A 24,029-nucleotide genomic window follows, 5' to 3' on the forward strand; every position below is an offset into this window, starting at 1 on the left:
TGGAACCTGATGGGGTCTCCAGCTATTATAGCTCATCTGCCTTATGGTTTGACATGTTTGGCATTGTGAGATGCTTTTCTGCTCATTGCAGTTGTACAGAGTGGTTATCCGAGTTAACTTAGCCTTTCTGTCAGCTAGAACCAGTCTCCTCTAACCTCTCTTGTCAACAAGGTGTTCCCGTCCTGAGAACTGCCTTTATTTTTTGTTTTTCACAGCATTCTAAGTAAACCCCAGAGACTGTTGTGCATGAAGAGGAGATTAGCTGTTACAGAAGTACTCAAACCAGCCCATCTGGCACCAACAGTCCTGCCACAGTGGAAATCACTGAGATCACATTCTAGTTCTCATTCTGGTGTTTGACATGAACATTAACTGAAGCTTGTGACCAGGGTGTGCAGTATTTTATGCATTGTGCTGCTATCTTATGATTGGCTGATTAGATAATTGCATGGATAAGCAGTTGTTTCTAATAATTTCCTCAGTGAGTGTACAATACCAAAGTGGTACTCACCTCAGTCCTTTGGGTAAGCAGTGCTGCACGTTCTCAAGCTCCAGTAAGAGCGCTGTCTGAATCAGAGGCTTATCTGTGTCTCACTTTGAATTTGTTATTAGAGTAGACTACTTGTTTCCTATTTTCTGATCTCTTAGAGGAAATTTCAAATTATCTTTCATTATGTGTTAATAAGAATTTTAACAAAGCTGAGTTTTGTATGCAAATCTTTAGTTAATCTATTTATACATGGTCTCTTTGATGTGTCATTTGTGTGCTGTCTTTGTAAAAGTTTTCAACCAGAAGTGTTCAGTTCCAGAAAAACTCCAGCAGTGGAGCCACATGTCTTCAATGCTTTTCAATTATATTCCATCACTGACTCCTTAGAATTTATAGTACCCCTGTCCATTTTCTGCAACTAACTATCCAATTTAGGGTCCTGGGATATTAGCCAGTGTTTGCTACCTTCACAAAGCAAGATCTCTCCCTGGATAAGGTTCTAGTCCATCACAGAGGACATTTACTCCTACCAGTTGACAGTTAACCAAACCCACACATCTCTGGAATAAAAACTAACATAGAAACAACTAAAATGTGCAGATAGAGAATGGATGGGAGCCATGAAGCAAAAGTGGTAATTGTGCCACCAGGCCGCTCTGCTACCCTTCATATTTGTACTCTGTTAACTTTGCAATTTTATTAATTTATTATTGAGAATATGATGAGCTAACCCCTATGGGGTTCTTTGTATTTGGTTGTTAATCTTATCACTTTCCACCTTTTTCAACCTTTTCTAGAATTTAATTTATGATATGGTCCTGTGGTTATAGTCACTGTTATATTGTGTGTGTTTCCTCTTTACCCTTTAATTATTTTTCTGAGTTCTGGTTCCTGCTTTGCACTGCTTATTATGTTTTCACAGTTCATTTTGGGTTAGAAAAGCTGTCCAAAACCATCGGCCTGTCAGTTTACTCTTGGAGTGGAGTTGTTTATTGGCACCACTAGCTGTGTTAAAAGAGATCTACATTATACCACACTACCAATGTGTCATTGCAACTTTTAACTGTTGCCGAAAGCTGAAACCTTCTTTGTCTTCTTATACATTGTGGTTGACCGGGGGCGCTCCAGTTGCCCAAATATCCGATGACTCGGTCACAGGTATAAAAACACAAAGAGTTGTTATTCGTGGAAAACTGTTCTTTTAAGCGTTTCCCACTCCATAAACACAAGTACTGCCATAGCACTCAACAATATTCTTGCCTTCTTGTTTCTGTTTGTCTCTCTTGGTCACTGTTCCCTCCACTCCCCCTCTCAAGCTTCATCCTTCTTCTTCCAAACTCTGACTCCTGGAGCTGAGGCAGTCGGCTTCATTTATGCTGCACTTCCAGTGTCCCAAAGGACTGGCCCAGGATCACTCTGGGTGAAGTGAGAGCCTGACAAAGTATGGTTTCTCTGTTCCTGCAGTACCCCCTGGAGGCACCCATGGAGCCCAACATGGCTGAATTGGCAAACACCCAGTCCCATGATGCCCTGTGCAAATCCAGGGTAACCCTACAGAACTTCTCCCAACCATCCAAGAACAGTTTGGTGAGGAACTATGCCTTTTCCAGCATGATGGAGCACCGTGCCAAAAGGTAAAAGTGATAACTAAGTGACTTGTGGAACAAAAGATCAAAATTTTGGATCCATGGTCAGGAAACTCCCCAGATGTTAATCCCATTGAGAACTTGAGGTCAATCCTCAAGAGGCGGGTGGACAAATAAAAAACTCACAAATTATGACCAACTCCAAGCATTAATTGTGTAAGAACGGGCTGCCATTAGTCAGGATTTGGCCCAGAAGTTGATTGACAGCATACCAGGGCGAATTGTAGAGGTCTTGAAAAAGAAGGGCCAACACTGCAAATACTGACTCTTTGCATAAACTTACTGTAATTGTCAATAAAAGCCTTTGAAACTTATGAAATGCTTGTAATTATACTTCAGTATACCATAGAAACATCTGACAAAAAGATCTGAAAACATTGAAGCAGCAAACTTTGTGAAAACCAATACTTGTGTTATTCTCAAAACTTTTCGCCACAACTGTGCCTTTTTATGCTTCCTTTACTATTCATACATTAATTGTCCCTGCAACTGCACAGAATTAGCTTGCACTTGGTGAATGGCCTGAGGGGTGCGGAGAAACAGTATGTACAATCTCCAGCCTCTGAAATAATTAACAGAGGCATGTGCAGGCCTTGTCCAGATGTTTACTGCTGGCAACAAGGGTGTGTGAAGCTCAACAAGAGCAGGAAAATCTAAAAAGCTGCCACACCTAATACATTTATCAGTGTATGTTACACTTTTCTGGTTATGTAGTTCAGTTCCTCAAGGTTTTGTACCAAAATATTTAATTCAAGATTATTGGCCTAGTATTATATTCAGGTTGACTTATGAGCTCAGGATACCATTACATTTGTTGACATATTAATCATTTTGAGCACAGGCAGGCTAAGCGACTTGCTCGGTGTCATACTAAATTATAGGTGATTGACTGACCCTTCTGATTAAAGTCCTTTGACCAGGCAACTTAACCATATTGACTGACTAGTAACAATATCACAGTCTTTAGCTCTCTTATAGAAATTTCAAAAATAAATTGACATAACCGGTTGGTTGCAGCAGTGAAGCTGAATCAATATTCAAAATGTCAGTGTGGTCTATGTATTTATCCCCCTTAGCATTATTTTTATCCCTGGAAAAAGCAGCCAGAACTGTTGATTTTTTTTTCACCAGTTGATTCTGGGGTTTATCAGTGGTGTGTACGTTTTCCTCCTCTGTTAAATGCTTGCATGTTGGGCAGGGTCAAGGGATCCAGTGGCTGTGGGGCATCTGTTGGTGAAGAAAGTTTCACTGATTTGGACTTTTCTGACAATGTTGTGATCTTTACAGAGTCAATGGACCCTTTGATCGGGACTCTCGAGAGACTGAGTGAGGAGTCTGAGTGTCTGGGATTGTGAGTGTCCTGGATAAAAACCAAGATCCAGGCCTTTAATGACCTCTTGGGCATAGCCATCAACAGTGTAATCTCTTTGTGGAGAGAGTATCGACCTTGTTAAGCGGTTTACTTACCTTGGCAGCAACATTCATGTCTATAGTGACTTTTCCTATAAAGTCAGTAGACGGATTAAGTGACCATGTAGAGACATGAAGTCACTGGAAAGGGGTGTATGGTTCTCCTGATATCTCTGCAAAAGATGAAGGTCCAAATCTTTAGAGTCCTGCTGCTTCCTGTTTTACTATATAGTTACGAGACATGGACACTATCCAGTGAGATAAAGATGGGACTCCTTCAGAACTGTGTCTCTGTGCTCACAGAGTCCCAAATGAGGCACATTACCTGCATTGTGAAGGAGCATCAGTTATGGCACTAAGGCTATGTGGCACAATTCCCTGTGGGTGATCCAGCTCGCAGGATTCTCATTGTTGAAGACCCAAGCAGCTGGACCAGGTCAGAGGGACACCCACATAACACCTGGCTGTGGCAGATTGAAGGGCATTTCCGGAGGGTGGGACTGTACCAAATATCTGCCTGGTGGGGTTGCCAACCAGGATCCCAAGCTCTTTCATCGTGTGGTGGACGCGGTGGGTGCATGCTCCCCAACCTGACCTTACTGAACTGAAATAATGTTATGTGTAACATAAACATGAAGATACCAAAACATCAATTTAAATACAATAGGAAAGGTAAGTCTAGTGTCCACTGCTATATTAATGCAGGTTTAGTATACATCTTTGGTATGATTTGTTTTGAATCAGTCACCAATACACAGGCCAACATCGCAATCGGAACAGTAGAAGTGTTTCTTTGTGCGCATTTCTTATAATATTTTTTCTGTGGCTTGTGCACAAGATGGTAGAAGGTCATTGCCTGATCTGCACAATCGATGTGCCCCTTGTGTTATCACAACGCAAGGCTTAGTGACTTCTACATTTCTCCTGAAACGAACTTTGACAATTGCTGCACTGTGAACAGTGCTTACGGAGCTAATGTCTTTCTTATTCTTATACTTGATCACAATCATTTTGCTTTTGTGCCACACAGCTACTGTTTTACCATGGTGAAGCTTCACACTTGCCTAGAAAACATCCTACAGTGTCAGCCTGTGTTTCCATAGTGGCCTACAGAGGACTTCTACATCTAAACTTTGTGACCTGCAGGGGACAAAACACTCAGACACTGTCCTAGGTTCAAACATATACTTTTATTTTACAAAGTACCTTTAACAGGTTTCTGCCTTGTTAGCAGAGCACAACAAAGCAAATCCTTTCACTTTTCTTTCCTCAACTCCTCTCAGGTGAGAGCTATCCTATCCCGACTTCGACCAGCCATGTGAAGTTTAGGGCATCCTTTTCATCCCAACCCAGAAGCACTTTTGGTTTTAAATCCCCATCTTCAGTAAGTACTTCCAGGTCAGACAGAGACTTGAACCGTACCTCCCAATAGCTCTCCTTTGCAGCTTCCATGGAACCTATCAAGGCAGTTCTATGAGACTGCAACTCCCAAGCTGCTCTGTGGACAACCATACTGGGGCTCTCCGTAAGGATACTGTCAGGCAGCATATGGAGAAACAACTTACAGATGGGAGACAGTCTCCCACTGCCTCATCTGCGTGACCTCCAGACTTGGGAAAGGAACTATTACTTATCTCAATCAGGATGCTCCATCCATTTTGGTTATCCATCTCTGCCATGTGTCATTGTAGCACAAAGTGGGCATTGCCCATTCTGCTAGGAATTTAGCGACCAGTAAAGACAGCAGATTTAACAAGGATGTGGAAATCCTCCTTTCACCCCATCAGAATTCTTGAGAAAATGGCTTAACTGCAACTCTTACTGTATCAGGATCAGCCACTACCTCAAATTTGTATATCATAGTTGAACTGACATCTTTGCAGAGACCCCTTCAGACCAGAAGACACCAAGTGGACACCCACATTTAAACAAAGACCTGTAATTCAACGAGTGGCTACTGTAATGGACAAAATAATATGCCTATGTGCAGACCCTGGTTCGGTAACTGGAAATGACTTTAATCCAATCACCTGAGGTTACAACTTCCTCCAGAAACTAGCAGCATTCATCTCTTAGTAAAAGAACTTCTCTCTCTAAGAAACCTAAAAGCTGATGAGCTGCTCCCTCTTTGTGGAGTTGAAAGCTGAGATCCACTCTCTCAAGCCAGTGTGTCATGTTTCAGACAGCATTTTCCCAGTTCTGTAACTTGCTAGGTGTGTTTAATTTTGTATAATTTATTTGAATGAATGCTTCTTTAGTTTATAATGTACATTTTTCTATGAGTGTGTTGGGACAGGCGTGTGGCCTATGTTATGACCTTTGTGTTTTGTGGGTGGCTCCCCAAGGGGCGGGGCCACCTGCCAATAACTGCCAGGAATGACCCTTCACCCTTTTTAAAGATACCTCCTGGTGGTTCATTGCGAATGTCCTAGGGAGTGGAGTATTACTGGTGTTTCTGTGAGCTATTGCTTTTGCTGCACTCTGTTTTTGGCTACACCTATTGGGTTCTGTATTGGGATTTTGTTTATTGATTTTTTGAACCTCTGCTCTGTTTTATGACCGTGAATATTGGATTCTGTATTGGGACTTTGTTCACTGTGGATTGCCTTGCTTTTTCGGACAATTCATTTTGCACTACGGAGCTTTGTGTATTACAGAACCATTTAGTAAATCCATCCATCCATTATCCAACCCTCTATATCCTAACTACAGGGTCACGGGGGTCTGCTGGAGCCAATCCCAGCCAACACAGGGTGCAAGGCAGGAAACAAACCCCGGGCAGGGCGCCAGCCCACCGCAACATTTAGTAAATAAACCTTTTTATTTTATTAAGATTTTTCTCGGCCCTTTGGGTTTCTAGTCAGGGTTTTTGATGTTTGTTTTTCCCCCCAGTAGTGGGCAACTTTAGAAACTCCCAGTTTCATGACACAGTGACTGAGCCCAATCTGAGAAGACTGAGAAACAACAGTTATTTCAAGAAGGGAATTTCAGAGCCTAAACTCTTGTGCCAGAAAGAGTATTGAATTACCTTATGAAGTTGTAGAGGACACAGCAAAGAGCCATGTCGCAACGAGAAAGAGTACCCTCCAACGCAAGAAAGTAACAACTCCACACAACATCACACACCATTCTTGGTATCGTCAATCTGTTTATGTGTGCCAAGATAAAGTAAGAACTTTAAATAACTAGTAAGCAGCCAGCCTCTTCTGTGTTATAGGTTTGTCTGTCTGCATCCAGCCTTATATGTCAATATACTGTATATATATGCAGTGTGACAGATAGGGGGTGCTATCGTCCCCTTAAACCCTCAGACAAGACGCCAAACACCAGATAAAAGTCCAAATATTTGATTTATTTGTACAATAATGTGCACAAAGCACCCTCCACTCCACAATACTCAATAATCAATAAACCATACACATTCCTCCACTCCCAGACGCTTAGTCACCCTGCCTCCCAACTCAGCTCGCCCGTCTGGGATCTCCCAGAGTCTTTTATAATCTACGACCCGGACGTGCTTCTGATCCTTCAGTCCATGTGATTACCCAGCACTTCCGGGTCAGATGAAAAATCTTCTTCTTTATCCCGGAAGTATGTAATTTCCTCTGTCGCTGTGACTAAGACGTACTTCCGGGTTATAGGGCAAATAACAGTCCCTGGGCCTCCCTGCAGCAACTCCTGGCGGCCCCCATGGTATCCAGCAGGGCTGTGCATTAAAACTCCATTGTCCATGATTCCCTGCTGGCATTCGGGGCACCGCCATGCTGCAAGGAGGGCTCCATCTGGCGGCCTGGGAGTATTGGCCGGGATGAATGGCCGGCCATATCTCACAGCAGTTATCATATTTCTATGATCCTTGTGTTTATAATAGTGCTCTTCTGTTTCTTAAAATATGTGTCCTTTAGTTACCCCAATATAAATCTAACAGCCAGAGACAGGTAAGTTAAATAAATAAAGTAGGAATCTTACCGAATTATCTAATAAATTACCGGCAATGCCAAAGGCAAAACTGATAATGAATCAAGCAAGTTAAAATCCTACACAACTTTGGTGGCACCTTTATCAGCTAGATGGAAAGATGATAAATGTGTGTATCTCTCAGTTGCAACAAACTCACCATAAATGGACCAGGTGTAAAAGAAAAAAACAGAAGACTGGAGTTAATATGTGTGTTAAATGCAGTAGTAGGCATTGCCGCTGCTGGAGGCCAAGTTGCCTTTTAAAGAAACATAACTCACTATTAATAATACAATTAACAATAACCTTGACATTTTGCCTGCCAGGGCCTTAGTAAGAAAACACTTCAGCTCCCAGAAGAAAAATCTTCCAAGCTGCAAAACATTTAATGTAGATGGCTGCCTTCCAACATAGGCCACAGATTTCCAATGACTTACACTGGGAATGAATCAAATTAGACTTTCATTTGTATCCCTACAGTGAGAAGTGCTCCGATGCTCTTTCACATGCAAGTTAATCTTGTCTGAGAGAAAAGCTTCAGGGAGAGGAGGTTCTGAAGAATTAGTGACGTATAAGAAGTTCAGAGTTCAATGTAATCTGGTAGTCTCTAAATATCTCTGGAAGACATCCAAGACTCGGAGGCCATTTGCCAGGAAAAAAACAATGGAATACAGAAATGTCCTGTTATAAAGAACACTCAAAGAATCATTTCTTGTTAGTGCAACTTAACAAATGTAATTACTTGGCCAGTTTAGTAGATGTTTGCTAAAATGGTGCAGATTTTCAAATAGGATTTAAGCGTTATGAAACAACACCACTTTGTCCCACTGGACCTAATATCGTAGCACTACAAAATAATATTTTTTGTAAACCTGACTTTTAAAATCCAAATCGTAGTGCTAGGCGGTTATAAAATGAAGAAAAGTTTTAGTTTTTGCCAACAAAACAGAAAAGTGCTGAAATAATTTTCATAGCAGACCAGTGTTGTAATTTGAAGAAAGTACCTTTGGCAGCAATTACAGCTGCCAAGGTTTTGGGGAGCCGCCAATTTTGTACATCGGCAGAGCACAGTTTTCAAATCTACATCTTGTGTGGCTTTTGCAATTGCAGTTGGCCTCATAGTATGGTACCCTTTGCAGATTTTGAATCAACAGCTTGATCTGTGTGGGCACTGTCTAGAAGGGGCCATCTTTGTAATCCAGAATCTCCATCCATCCATTTTCTATACCCACTTTATCCAGGACAGGGTTGTGGGGAAGCTGGAGCACATTCCAGGAAACATATGGGAGCAAAACAGGAGCAAACCCTGGGCAGGGTGCCAGTCCAGCGCAGGCCTACTTGAGTATTATTGTTGACCATATGCATCCCTTCATGGTCAAAATTTACCCATTCCAATGGCTACTTCCACCGTGATATTGTATATGTAGAACCACAAGGAACTATACTGGGAAAGCTGTCATATTCAATCTACATGCTCCCAACAGGCCAAATTATATCAAAACACAAGGTGAACTACCACACACACACATATCAGCATTGCCAATCCACCTAACCTACCATTGAATAACAAAAGAGGATGAAAAAAAAGGAAGCAAGAATAGTTCTTTTATTAACAAAATACTAAAGAAAGGCATGCCCAGAAGGGGGGACAAAGTACAAAATAAACAGTTGTCACACACACGTGAGTAGGAGGCAGCTAAAGGGCTTACATAATTGTAATAAAACATCCGACCAGGGGGCGGCGGGGTGCACTGACTGTCTTTCTCGGTTCCCTGCAGACATTTTCTGGGAAATCCTGCAAGGTTCCGGCGCCTCTGAAGACGTCACTTCCTATACAGGCCTTTAAAGCTGCCATCTTTGCCACATGTAATCAGTTCTGTTTTGGATTCAGTCTGGTGACTATCTCTGTTACTAAAAAGCCTTTTGCAGCCAGGGATATTATATGGGTGGCTGCCCCAAACCTTTTTATGATGTCTGGACTCAATTATTATCACACAGTAAAACAACAATCCAAGGCCCTCTACAGTCATGGTCGTCTTTTTGTCAGCTCATCCACCAACACTCAGTACAAGCTCTCTTTTTCACCTCCCATCTTCCTGTCTTCCTCCGAGCTTTTGAACGGTCATAATGCACCTTTTGTGTGCTTCCTGAGGTCACGTCCAGCCACCACCACCCTGTACTCTGCAGCACTGCTTTAGACACCGACGTTACAGTCGCAGTTGAGTGTTTTTACTGATGTGTCATTCTATTTGGAGTCAAATCAAACAACGGGGAAATAATGCTAAAGAGTGCTCAGCTCAGTGCTAAGCATGTCCTGCACCAGTAACCTACAATGAAGAGTCCAAAACTTTCAATAAATGACAGCAGTGACACATTATGAAGTTCACGTCAATGAAAGGCTATGACGTACAGTCCAGTAATTTCTTTTAATAATTACAATTTTCTTGCCTTCATTGTTTCCTTGCAAACTTTAAAAAAGTATTACATTTTATTCTCAGATCCCTTATCCACCAGCCAGGAGAAATTAAAAAAAAAGAGGACATATTTAACATAATCAATGAAAGACCATGAAATATCCACTGTGTTTAAAATTAATTCAGAGCAACATTAATGACTGCCAGTTTCTAAAAGTTTTGAAGTTGTTCCTCAGGTAGTGACATCAATTTTCTGTCATTACTCACGTGACCACACTTTCCCACTCTGTTCTGGTGGGTGGCTTAGGATTCTTCCAGATGCAGTGTGCACACAGTGTAATGTAACACATCACAATACATGAATTGGTTGTTAAGGAGGAACACTATTTTAAAAAATGTTATTACATATATTTACATGTCATCTTTAACTAGTTTTGGTGTTTGAATGTGCAGGTGTCTAGATAACTGTGCTATTTGAGTGATGATACACGGCAGTGGTCAATTAAAGCAATATGGCGTTTGTGTATTGCATCCATAGTGCGTTTGAAGCTGCGTCTTCTACTTGTGTATCACCTGCATGTTCTGGTTTTTGATTTGCTTTATGTCTGTGTGAACTTCATAGACTAGTGCTGCTTGGGAGTTTCCCATTGAGATGCACTGATCTGCACTATTTGGCTAAAAGTATGTGGACACCGCTATAAATTATTGAGTTCAGGTGTTTTAGCCACACCCATTGCTAACAGGGGCATAAAATCAAGTACATAGCCATGCAGTCTCCAATGAGAAACATTAGCAGTGAAATGGGTCATACTGAAGAGCTCAGTGACATTAACTGTGACACAGTCACAGGATGCCACCTTTGCCACAAGTCCGTACGTGAAATGGCTGGTCTGCTAGCTCTGCCTGATTAACTGTAACTGCTATTATAGTACAGGGAAAGTGTACGAATAAGTCTAGGAACAGCTCAGCCACAAACTAGCAGACCACTCAGGCTCACAGAGCGAGGCCACCGAAGGCTGAAGTGCATAGTGTGTAAAATCACCTAACTTCTGTTGCATCTTGCACAACAGAGTTCCAAACTGCCTCTGGAAGCAACATCTACACAAGAACTGTGCATCACCAGCTTCATGAAATGGGTTTCCATAGCCGAGAAGCTGCACACAAGCCTAAGAATACTATGCCAAGCACTGGCTGGAGTGGTGTAAAACACTCTGCCATTGGACTCTGAAGCAGTGGAAACGTGTTCTCTTGTAGTGCTGAATCGCACTTCACTCTCTGGCAGTCTGATGGCTGAATCAAGTCTGTCAGGTTTGGCGGATGAGGAGAATGATCTCTTCCACACTGCATAGTGCCTACAGTAAAGATTAGTGGAAACAGGATAATAGTCTGGGGCTGCATTTTAGGGCTTGGGCTAGGCCCCCTGATTCCAGCGAAGCATACTGTTAATGCTATAGCAAGCAAAGACCATTCTGAGCTTCCAACTTTGTGGTAACAGTTTCGGGGAAGACCTCTTTTCTGTTCCAGAATGCCTGTACTGCACAAACTCTGATCCATAAAGACATGGTATGAGGAGTTTGGTGTGGAGGAACTCAAGTATTCTGCACACAGTCCTGACTTCAACACTATTGAATGCCTTTGCGAAGAACTGTAACACCAATTGTGAGGCAGGTCTTCTTATCCAACATCAATACCTGAGTTTACAAATGCTCTTTTGGCTTAATAGCCACATTAACTCCAAAAGACACACTTCAAAATCTTGTGGAAAGCCTTCACACAAGAGTGGAGGCTGTTCTAGCCACAAATTCTGGCAAATCGATATTGATGCTCGTGGTTCTAATTACCTTGTTGGATATCTGTGCAGCGCCTTGTCTACATTAAGACTTGTACTGTTACTTTTACACCTCACTTGGTAGTAAAATGGGCTTATCACACCACCCAAGACAAAATAAATGAACACCAAATACCTTTCTCCAGTTTTTTGGTGAACAATAGTGAATATTTCTTGAATACTGTAAAATGGAGATGTCCAGTTATTATTTGTGAAAAGGGATTTCCAATATGAAGCCAGGATGAGTTTAGCAGCAAAGCTTCCAAAACAGACGAAGCTCAGCTGGTGTGAAGTAAGACATGAAGAGGAAAAGATCTGTAAATGTAACAGTTCAAGTGTTGTGATATGAGATTTTGCATATAAGTTGATAAATATTTTGTATGTCTTTATTTGTAACTTAGGCAAAACTAAGTCAGGAAAAGTGAATTCTATGACAGGGTTGGGGGAAGTGCTTGAAACAAATGTTCCTCTGCTGAAGTCTCTCTCTCATCCCCCACACAAAGCCAGGTTGCCTAAGCTTTACCTTAACATATGGTTTTGGGGGCAGGTGTGAAGACATTCTTTCACCCCATTGGTCTGAAGTATGGCTGTTTGGAACTGGCTTGTATCAAAAGCCTTTAAGTACCACGATGCTCTATTGGCTGTAGGGGTTGGTCAGAAAATCTATAAATTTGCTCACTCCCTCACTCTCTTCTCTCTCTTACCAAACTGCTGAATGACCATCTCACACCATGAACTGAAAAGGGCAACACAATGAAGAGCACAGCTCGGCAGCCATATTGAGACAGGCATGCGACCTGTGCTGAAGAAAGCTGACCACAAAATGATGCCTTAACTAGAGACATTTTTAAATAACTAACAAGTCTGTGTCCTGCCTGAAACTACACATTACCATTTAATCAGGTTGTATGGTTGCCAATATTCACTTGTACTTTGCATATTGTTATTATTTATGAATATTATCAATAATACATTGTTTAAATTGTAACTAAACTCCTGCTTGTCTTTTACTACACCAAATTGCCTGAGGTTATAGATGTAGAAGGGAAGGTGGGGAGAAGTTATATACTATAATACCTTATACACAGTGGAAAGTCTGTGAGATTTGAGGCATTCTGACAAAGGCTACATATTAATAATACGAAAGGGTAAAGTAGAGCAATATATTACTCTACCAAGACAAAACATTAAGGCAGCAGTAAAATACGACTGGAAGTGAGATACATGGGATAAGTTGGAGAAAACATTGAAGAAAAAATAGAAAATATGAATAAAAGTGTTGATAATATAAGTTACAAAAGAGGATCAGGTTATAAACCCATAAGGTAGTATTTACAGGGAGAGGGGCAAAGTCTGTAATTTTATTTGATTAATAATTAGGATTTCAGGAACTATGGTGTCCCAGGTAGGAGAAGTAGCAGAGAGAGGTCTCTGAGCTGAATTCAGAGTAAGAGGTTTATAATTTGAATTATACAATTTGGAGACTGGTTGTTTAGCAGGTGAAAATGAACTTAAGAGAATGACTGAAGTAAGTGAAGTGAACAAGTGAAGTAAGACCCAAAACTGGAGAGACTGGAATGAAAAGAGCCAAGAATCTTCAGATAGGTCACCAAGGGCACTAAACTCTGCACTTTGCCACACAGACTACACATGATTGGCCACTGATGTTGGGGACATTATTGTGAAAAACAGGACAGCAAGTATGCCAATATGTCTTATCACACAATGCCAAATATGAAGAGCTTAAGAGACAGTAGAGCTAAGGGAACACTTACGGGACCTATGCTTTGATGGAGCAAAGAGAATCTCTAGTACCCAAGGCAGAGGAGGGGAGGGGAAGGAAGGCATAGTCAGGAGCAGTTGTGATAAAAGAAGAATGAAACACTCACCTCCATTCCCTTCCCCAATGAAACCAATATTAAATTTATTTTTTACAAGTTTAGGATTGGGTCTTTCATCATTCCAGAAAAATCTTGAGATAAGACTCAGCCAGTGGTTGGCTGGAGTATGGAGTGGATGCATGGAGCTTACAAAGTTACAATGGGGAGCTATAGAACCTATATTAAGTACTCACCCCTTTGGAACTGTTCACATTTTATTATTCTAAAACATGTGGATTTACCTTGACTTTTTTGACACTGATAAACAGAGAAGCTCTCTTTAATGTCAAAGTGAAAACAGATCTGTGCAAAGTGGTCTAAATTAGTCTTTCATGATCAACTTTTGCACATCTAGACACTGATTTTTTTCCGATTTCACTTTGAAAAACTGCTCAGGCTTTATAAGGTTGCATGTTGATACTGAGTGAACGGCCTTGTTCAAGTCCAGCCACAAATATTCAACTGGATTGAGACCTGAATTCGGTCGCCCAAGGACAATAACATTGTTGTTAAGACACTCTTGTGTAGCTTTGACTTTATGCTTGGGGTTGTTGTCTTGCTGGAAGAAAAATCTTCTCCCAAGGTATAGGTTTCTTGCAGACTGCATCAGGTTTTCCTCCAGGATTTCCCCATATTTTTCTGTGTTTATTTTATCCTCTACCTTAACACGCGTTCCAGGACTTGCTTCAGAGCATCCCCACAGCATGCTGCTGCCACAACCATGCTTCATGGTGTGTATGGCGTGTTTATCATAATGTGAAATGTTTGGCATAGCATTTAGTCTGATGGCCGAAATGGTCAATTTTAGTCAACTCAAACCATAAAACCTTCTTCCAGCTGACTTCAGAGTTTCTCTTGTGCTTTCTGGCAAATTCTAGCCAAGATGTAATTAATGTGTGTCTTTTTTTAACAGTGGCTTTCTCTTTGCCGATGCAACTGGTAGCATCTATTGTATGTGTAGTCTCTCCAATCTCAGTCATTGTAGCTTGTAACTCCTTCAGAGATCTCATATGTCTGTTGGTGGCCTCCCTCAGTAGTCGTCTTCTTGGATGGTCACTCTGTTTTTAGGGACTGTGTGCTCTGTGCTGATTTACAGCTGTGAGTACTGCTGGGGTCTCGAGAGGCAAGGCAGATATTATAATATTCTAAATCTTTGGAATAATTTGTCAAGTTAGCTGGGAGCTACTAAAGCCTGTTTGATCATGGTGAAACAATTTATGAAAAATGTTCTGTAAACAGTGGGACCTTTCTTGGTAATTTCTTAACATTCAAACAAAGAAAGATCACATATTTGAATAAATTATTTCACCCTACGCTGAAGTGCTACAAAGAAGCCAAAATGGAAAACTGAGACAAATGGATATTATGTATTTCATTTAAACAAAGATAGCTGTAATCTTTAGAATGTTTACCTATTCAGGAGATTTATCATATAAGAAGGGTGACCACAATGCCAGCTGATAGGTAAGCAACTTTGTGTAAACGTTTTACAAGAATACAGAAACATACAGTAAGTGTGTGCGCAAAGTGTGCTGAACTAAAGAACTGATCACTTCACCAGGAAAGCTCAATTGGAACAAACCAATTAAAACTTATTATCGCTACAACTACATAACACCAGAACCCATATCCTTAACTTTACCTGAAGATTAATCTGTAGATTAAAAAATATCATTGGTACAGTAAATATCCAGATAATCAAGCACATATATTTATGTTGTAAATAGTTTTCCTAATCTTGTTTCTAATGCCATGATTGTTGGTTCTCTTCAGCGTGAGCCCTTAATCATGAATAGTGTCCTTTATTAAAATAGCAATTATACTTGAGCAAAACTTCCATGTTGACTTCATCTATTAATTTTAACATGGTTCTTCTCTGAAAACTTTCTACATGGCCTCCTTGATTAACTCTGACAGTCTCTGAAAACCCTGGAAAGAAAAAAAAACATGAAATGTAAAACCTAAACACAAGAATTATTTACATAACAGGTAAAACTAGAAAAATTGCAAGTAGCCGTGACAAAATAACAATTTTTTGCAAGTACATTTTTCCCACACTGTGTGGAATGTGATGCTAACCATACAATTCCTTGAATTCTCCTTGCCTGAGGATAGTGCATCTTAATGTGTGATATAATAATTTTGCCAGCTGCTGCAGCCATTAAGTTTGTTTCATAGTATACTTTAAATGTTTTTTCTTATTTTCAATTACTCTATTTGTGGGGATCTAAAATCACCAAATTTGTGTGGTGTCACACAAGGCATGGTCACACACCAAGGCTGGCTTGAAAGGCAGGTGTGACACCACAGTAAATGTGTCTCATCCATAAAAAAGGGTTTAGAAGCACGTAAACATGTCAGCTCTTTTGATCCTTTCTTTGCCTTTCTACACTCCTTTTGTTCAGCTTTTTGCAGCTTAAACCCAACTATGCTCATGCCTTTGAACTTTGTGATCTGGCACTTTGTTTCTTTTGTTTCTGCATTGTGATGTTTGTCACTCATTAGGACCTAGTTACTCACGGACAGTACACACAGCAATGATGCAGGGTTAGACGCAAGCCTGTGTGGGTTCAGCTATATCAGTCTTTAAGTTTTTTTTTTAATTATATATATATATTTTTGTGTTCACATTGTTTCTAAATAGAAAGGCAGCACAATGGAAAATTTAGTGTATTACAGTAATCCCTCCTCCATCGCGGGGGTTGCGTTCCAGAGCCACCCGCGAAATAAGAAAATCTGCGAAGTAGAAACCATATGTTTATATGGTTATTTTTATATTGTCATGCTTGGGTCACAGATTTGCGCAGAAACACAGGAGGTTGTAGAGAGACAGGAACGTTATTCAAACACTGCAAACAAACATTTGTCTCTTTTTCAAAAGTTTAAACTGTGCTCCATGACAAGACAGAGATGACAGTTCTGTCTCACAATTAAAATAATGCAAACATATCTTCCTCTTCAAAGGAGTGCACGTCAGGAGAGAGAGGAAAGCAAACAAATCAATAGGGCTGTTTGGCTTTTAAGTATGCGAAGCACCGCCGGTACAAAGCTGTTGAAGGCGGCAGCTCACACCCCCTCTGTCAGGAGCAGGAAGAGAGAGAGAGCCAGAGAAAAACAAAGTCAAAAATCAATACGTGCCCTTTGAGCTTTTAAGTATGTGAAGCACCGTGCAGCATGTCCTTCAGGAAGCAGCTGCACACAGAAGGTAGCAACGTCCCTATCGTCTAGGTGTGCGAACAGCCCCCCTGCTCACACCCCCCTACGTCAGCGCAAGAGAGAGAGAGAGAGAGAGAAAGTAAGTTGGGTAGCTTCTCAGCCATCTGCCAATAGCGTCCCTTGTATGAAATCAACTGGGCAAACCAACTGAGGAAGCATGTACCAGAAATTAAAAGACCTATTGTCCGCAGAAATCTGCGAACCAGCAAAAAATCCGCGATATATATTTAAATATGCTTACATATAAAATCTGCGATAGAGTGAAGCCGCGAAAGGTGAAGCTCGATATAGCGAGGGATCACTGTATTTATTTTACTTTTAGTATCTGTGGAATGATGACAAACATTACATCACGACTGGAATTCTTCATCCACAAAGATCATACAATAACTGTATGTTAAACTGATAGATTTTAAGGAATTTTTAAAAATGTGCAACTTTTGAACTTCTGAAATTTGACAATGATGGTATCAGTTTCACACAAATAATACTGCTTTTGTTTTACTATTTTTTCCATTATTTTCATCACAGTTCCATGTGTTTGTTTCTCATGGGTACCACCATACTTATTTGCTGGATAAGTGATACATAGGCCATGTGACTCTTGGCATCATGGCAACCATGAGATGTAAGTGGTTACACTATTGTGTTAGCTGAAAAATGTAGGAATACCTCTGCAAGAAAACCTTTCCAGGCCTGTTCTTGTTTGGAATCTGTTTTTTTGATTACCCACACAGAATATAACAAAATCTCTTGAATACTCATGATGTGACCTTGGCTCCAACTGATCTCGTGGTTGTAACATCACACAGTTGATTAGGATTTCAAATGAGAAAAATCTTGGTATTCATAGCTGATTGATATTTGTAATTAAAATAGAACACAGCATAGAAAAACTTTTTGAAAGTTAAGCATTGCACCAATGCTTGATTTGGAAAATATGCCTTGAACTGTGCATTATACATTCAGAAGTGAAATTTTATAGTTCCCTTTTATAGTATCCTTTAGTGAACAGGTTTCATACTAATTTATACCCTTTTGGCCCTGACATCCTATCACTAGTACATAAATATGCAGCCGTTTTTGTAAAGCACAGTTACGTTTGCAGCCATTGGAACCGGGCGAGCTACTATTAGTGCAGACTGGGGAGACTGGCATACACTCTGCAAAACACAGAAGTGAAAATGGTCATTTACGGACTCTGCGCACCACATAGCAAGTAGCTTCCCTTTCAATTTTATTTCCTCATGAAGACTGAAGTATTTGGCAGCTACTGTATAATAACAGTGATCATTTTTTTTGTTTTTTTTTTTCTTTTTTGAGCTTCCTAGACACCCCAAAGGTAGAATATTTCACAAAATAATTTTCCCATAAAAACAGAAAATCCAGGACCGAAAGGGTTAATGAAATTAACAAAAGGTACAGTTGTTTGTGTGTTATTAGTTTATGCAGATTGTGTCTGTCTATTATTGAGTCTTAACTAGAAGATTAGACCACATTTTTTTGCTCTAATTAATGCAAAAATCCAGTTAAATCTAAAGGGAGTACAATCTTTTGGAGCTGAAAAAGGTGTTAAATAATATCAGATGCAACATTTTGTATGCTTGTGGGAATCCCATACTTTTTTTTAGTGACTTTTAAAACACACACAATAGAGATCAGTTGCACTCAAGTTTTATGATGAAATATTCACTGTCTCAGCATGAATAAACCTAGCGTGCACAACAAAATTTTATACACATCCTATTTTTTCAGTTAGACACACTAGACTAAGTTGGAACCCAAAATTTTAATTCTGGGAGTGACTTTTGAAGAGATCCTTTTTATTACGGTGAGTTTTTATGGACAGTGCCCTTTCCTGGATTTTGAGCCTTGAAATAAATTAAAGAATTGCAACTGGCAAATTGTCTTCTGCTGCCTAATAGAAGTTAGATAATTCTACTTTAAAATTACTCACCCGGACAACGGAAAGTCCTGGTGCTAGTTTATAATACATATAGTGGTAAAAGGCTTGCAAGAAGCAGTGAGAGGTACTATGTCAGAAGATACTAAATGTAACTAAACTAAGCCAAAAGAGGTAAGCACAAACTGGAAAATTAATTGTGAATTTCCCCTTGGGATTAATAATCTATCTATCTATCTAATAAGCAGGCAAGAGATTAAAAAGTAAATGAAAACATGACAATGGATGAAGTCAGAAAATTAGGCGCCTTCTACGGAAAATATGATTTTGCTTTGAAAAATCTCTGGGTTCTAAAGGCTCTTTAAATCAACCTCCTGGTCAACATAGCTACCTTATCTGGGGAGGAGGAAAGCAGAGCACCTCATGGTGATGTCAGTTGGGCTCTCATGCTCACTGAGAATCCACTCTACTCTGCAGCTCCCACACCAACACCACACGCTTTTAAATATTCTAATGTTACTAACGCTGAAAACTAAGGAAAAGTAAAGTATGATGAAGTGAATTTGAAAAGGTTTGTGGTTTAGGCTCCAAAACTTCAAAAAGTCCCAAATCCTTCAAACAGGCTTAGGTGTAAAACTCAAACAGGCCTGACACGTACACTGAATAACTTATAGGTGAGGGAAGCTGTAAAAGGCAGAACTCCCCACCAAAAAAAATTCTTTCATATATTTTATTAAGTAAAGAAAAGGTACAAACACAAAACTGAAAAATCATATAAAACAACTAAACACATCTGTAATCCAAAAAAAAAAAAATAAAATAAACAAAAGAGGAAGCAAAAACTTCAAAGCCAAATAACTCAGACAGAAGGGCCATAAAAGATTAAACATTTTCAGGCCTTTAGATAAGCAGCCTCAACAGCTGCTGTGTAAGGAGGCCCCACACCCTTTGGGCTCAAAATGAAAACAACAAATAATGGTACAAACTAAATGAACAAAACAGACAAAACAAAGAACATCTCAAAGTGATTCTTAAATCAGAAAATGTTAAATAAAAAATATACACAAAAAGTTATAAAACAAAAACATACACACAAATCACAAAAGAATTCAAAAAGAGTAACAGACGGAAGAAAAGCTAAAGCCATGTAGGAAACCCTGGAACAACTGTAACAAATGGAGGATGTAAAAACAAATTCCACACAAAATAAACCTCTGTGGCCTTAACCCAAGTCAGGAAGTACTTCAAGTCAGGAAGCTTCCTGCTCTCTGGAAATTATTGTCCATGATTTACTGTAGGTGGTTTTAAATATTGGCCTTAAATGGAGTCTCTCACCATCAATGCCATATTCATTAAGTAATATAACTTTGCAGTATTTTCCATGAATCTGGAAATCTTAATAAACTAATTTTAGCAGAGCTGCATACTACTCACCTTGGTTTTGGACCTTACTAAGCTGCATTTATTTATTGAGGAACATTACTTTTTAAACAAAAGCCTAAGGCATGCATTTTAGTAAAATATGTTTTTTAATAACATGACTTTCAGTCCAGTGGCAAGCTATCAATATTACGCAACACATTAGGCTGTAAATGGTTACTGAACCACAGAAAGTCAAAGTACAGGACATTCAGTGTCCTTCTTTGAGAACATGTAAAAGACATGAGCATTTGGAATAATTCAGTTCTGCCAAACTGCACGTCAGGACATAAAGCTACAAAGAACACTTGTGGATGCTTCAATAATGTGTAGGGAACAAGGAAAGTTTTTTTTTTGTTTAAGGGACAACAATATTAAAATCCTAATTATTTTAAACCAAGCATGTAACTTACTACTATTAAAAGTTGCACTTGCTGTTTTACTATTAACAATGACCTGTAAAAAAGTAATAATAAAATTGATAAGCTTGAGCATAGGACATTTTAATTTTAGAGAACGACTGTATTTTAACACTTGGACTAAGTTATATAAGTATGTGCAATCGGGGTCCAGCAGAAGAATCTCTGGAAACACTACTCTTACGTAGCAAGACCTTAACAAAGGTTTCTTTTGGTGTCTGTTATGCTTATAACACATCAGTAAAGTGGTTATTCATGTCTGTGCATGGCATATTAAGATCTTTGATATGTTGGTAAAATTACTTGTGAATATGAAGGATTTACATGTCTTATACTGAAGTTTTCAATATAAAGAGAAATATTTCCCACTTAAGCCACTTTCAATTTATCCAAAGCAAATAACCATGTTATTGATGCTTTTTTAAGTCTTAATAACACAAAAACAAGCCTTTGTTAACGTCTTGTTACATATCAATAAATGGGTAAAAGATGCATTTTTGCAGTATCTAAAATAAAAACATTTTACTGAATCTTTTGTTTATGTAGTGAGACTTTAGCATGCCCTCACTTTGCATAGCAAAGACATTTTAAATATGACCCCTTTTGGGCCAATCTTGTACAACCTGCTAATTATGTAAACTGAGAAGGTGGTGGTTAAGACTCAGAAATATCTATGTCTGTTTTATTTGTTTTCAACAGCCATGGTAATGTTAAAAAAAGTTTGAGATAAAGTATATACAGTGCATCCGGAAAGTATTCACAGTGCATCACTTTTTCCACATTTTGTTATGTTACAGCCTTATTCCAAAATGGATTAAATTCATTTTTTTCCCCTCAGAATTCTACACACAACACCCCATAATGACAACATGAAAAAAGTTTACTTGAGGTTTTTACAAATTTATTAAAAATAAAAAACCTGAGAAATCACATGTACATAAGTATTCACAGCCTTTGCTCAATACTTTGTCAATGCACCTTTGGCAGCAATTACAGCCTCAAGTCTTTTTGAATATGATGCCACAAGCTTGGCACACCTATCCTTGGCCAGTTTCGCCCATTCCTCTTTGCAGCACCTCTCAAGCTCCATCAGGTTGGATGGGAAGCATTGGTGCACAGCCATTTTAAGATCTCTCCAGAGATGTTCAATCGGATTCAAGTCTGGGCTCTGGCTGGGCCACTCAAGGACATTCACAGAGTTGTCCTGAAGCCACTCCTTTGATATCTTGGCTGTGTGCTTAGGGTCGTTGTCCTGCTGAAAGATGAACCGTCACCCCAGTCTGAGGTCAAGAGCGCTCTGGAGCAGGTTTTCATCTTGGATGTCTCTGTACATTGCTGCAGTCATCTTTCCCTTTATCTTGACTAGTCTCCCAGTTCCTGCCGCTGAAAAACATCCCCACAGCATGATGCTGCCACCACCATGCTTCACTGTAGGGATGGTATTGGCCTGGTGATGAGCAGTGCCTGGTTTCCTCCAAACGTGACACCTGGCATTCACACCAAAGAGTTCAATCTTTGTCTCATCAGACCAGAGAATTTTCTTTCTCATGGTCTGAGAGTCCTTCAGGTGCCTTTTGGCAAACTCCAGGCGGGCTGCCATGTGTCTTTTACTAAGGAGTGGCTTCCGTCTGGCCACTCTACCATACAGGCCTGATTGGTGGATTGCTGCAGAGATGGTTATCCTTCTGGAAGGTTCTCCTCTCTCCACAGAGGACCTCTGACAGAGTGACCATTTGGTTCTTGGTCACTTCCCTGACTAAGGCCCTTCTCCCCTGATCGCTCAGTTTAGATGGCTGGCCAGCTCTAGGAAGAGTCCATGGTGGTTTCAAACTTCTTCCACTTATGGATGATGGAGGTCACTGTGCTCATTGGGACCTTCAAAGCAGCAGAAATTTTTCTGTAACCTTCCCCAGATTTGTGCCTCGAGACAATCCTGTCTTGGAGGTCTACAGACAATTCCTTTGACTTCATGCTTGGTTTGTGCTCTGACATGAACTGTCAACTGTGGGACCTTATATAGACAGGTGTGTGGCTTTCCAAATCATGTCCAATCAACTGAATTTACCACAGGTGGACTCCAATTAAGCTGCAGAAACATCTCAAGGATGATCTGGAGAACCAGGATGCACCTGAGCTCAATTTTGAGCATCATGGCAAAGGCTGTGAATACTTATGTACATGTAGTTTCTCAATTTTTTTATTTTTAATAAATTTGCAAAAATCTCAAGTAAACTTTTTTCACGTTGCCATTATGGGGTGTTGTGTGTAGAATTCTGAGGAAAAAATGTATTTAATCCATTTTGGAAAAAGGCTGTAACATAACAAAATGTGGAAAAAATGATGCGCTGTGAATACTTTCTGGATGCACTGTATTTATGGATCAAATCACTGTGGAGAATCACATGATAGCCATTCAATCAAGAGCCACAAAAGTTGGGGGGGGACACACTTTAGAATCTATTATTTGGACAAATATCTTGGTGAGAATGAAGAAACAAGCTTCCACCCTGGGCAAAGACAGTCAAATATATGAAATGAACTTTTATTTTTGTACTCGACATGGAGTGAAACATAGTTCACCAGTGCGTGGGAATGAAATATAAATCCAACACTTTAAAGGCGAAGAAGGGAGAATTAACTTAACAGGAGACTAAAGAGACAGCAATCACATTCACCCTTTGCTTACTTGTTGGCACCTACCATACACTTTGGCCATCCTATGATGGCTCTTCATCTTTTCTTTGGCCTGCAAGGTTAATCCCCCAGTGTGCAGAGAGCCATTTGTGAGCAAAAATGTAGAAATGCTAAAGTTCATGATAATATTTTTTCTGTGTTAGTACGTTTCTTGGCTCTCTAATATGAATCTATCCAATAATAATATTACTAGCTGATTGGGAGCCTGTTTAAACAATGAGCTAAATTAACTGAAACAAAACCTGTTAATTCCAGATATCATGCAACTAAAATTGGTGTAGCCTAAGCCAAACTGCACTTAAAAGATTTGGCTAAAGGTCCCAGGCCTAATGTAGGGCTATCAGTGATAAAATTACTGACTCCTTCCATTAGCAAGAAGCCAAAAGATTTGAATTCTAATGCAGAAGTAAACACCTTGAACTGTATAGTATACCCCATATAAATATAATTTAAAGTGAAGCGGGCTGTTATTGTATTTCACATGTGTTCTTTGAGGTTTCATATAAGACTAGTTGTGGATCTTGGCTAGTTTACAGGAGAAACAAAGACTGGCTGTGAAGAAAAGAGAAAAAAATCATTGTGAAAGGGACATTTTAATGAAAAGAGAAGAAACAGATAACTAACAAGACCTTACATAAAGGATTTTCAGTGCAGAATGAATATAATGATGCATATACTCTTTCTATTTCCCTTCTGAATGTACACAGTGGTCATGCACATTAATATAAATTATGTGTTCCACTTAGCTCACCT

At 39.7% G+C, this 24,029-nt stretch overlaps 1 protein-coding gene across 2 annotated transcripts in view; it reads right to left on the bottom strand.

Moving 5' to 3' along the window:
* Window positions 1-14,522: 14,522 nt before the first annotated feature.
* aadat (aminoadipate aminotransferase) overlaps window positions 14,523-24,029 on the bottom strand; it is an 88,241-nt gene continuing 78,734 nt past the window's right edge. For both annotated transcript variants that reach the window (XM_028802011.2, XM_051928640.1), the window contains exon 14: window positions 14,523-15,554. In XM_028802011.2, the coding sequence (XP_028657844.1) occupies window positions 15,513-15,554 (42 nt within the window). In that variant the 3' untranslated portion in view covers window positions 14,523-15,512. The remainder of the gene's footprint in view (window positions 15,555-24,029) is intronic.

Source organism: Erpetoichthys calabaricus, chromosome 5 (genome assembly GCF_900747795.2).
Source record: "Erpetoichthys calabaricus chromosome 5, fErpCal1.3, whole genome shotgun sequence".
Taxonomy (NCBI): domain Eukaryota; kingdom Metazoa; phylum Chordata; class Cladistia; order Polypteriformes; family Polypteridae; genus Erpetoichthys; species Erpetoichthys calabaricus.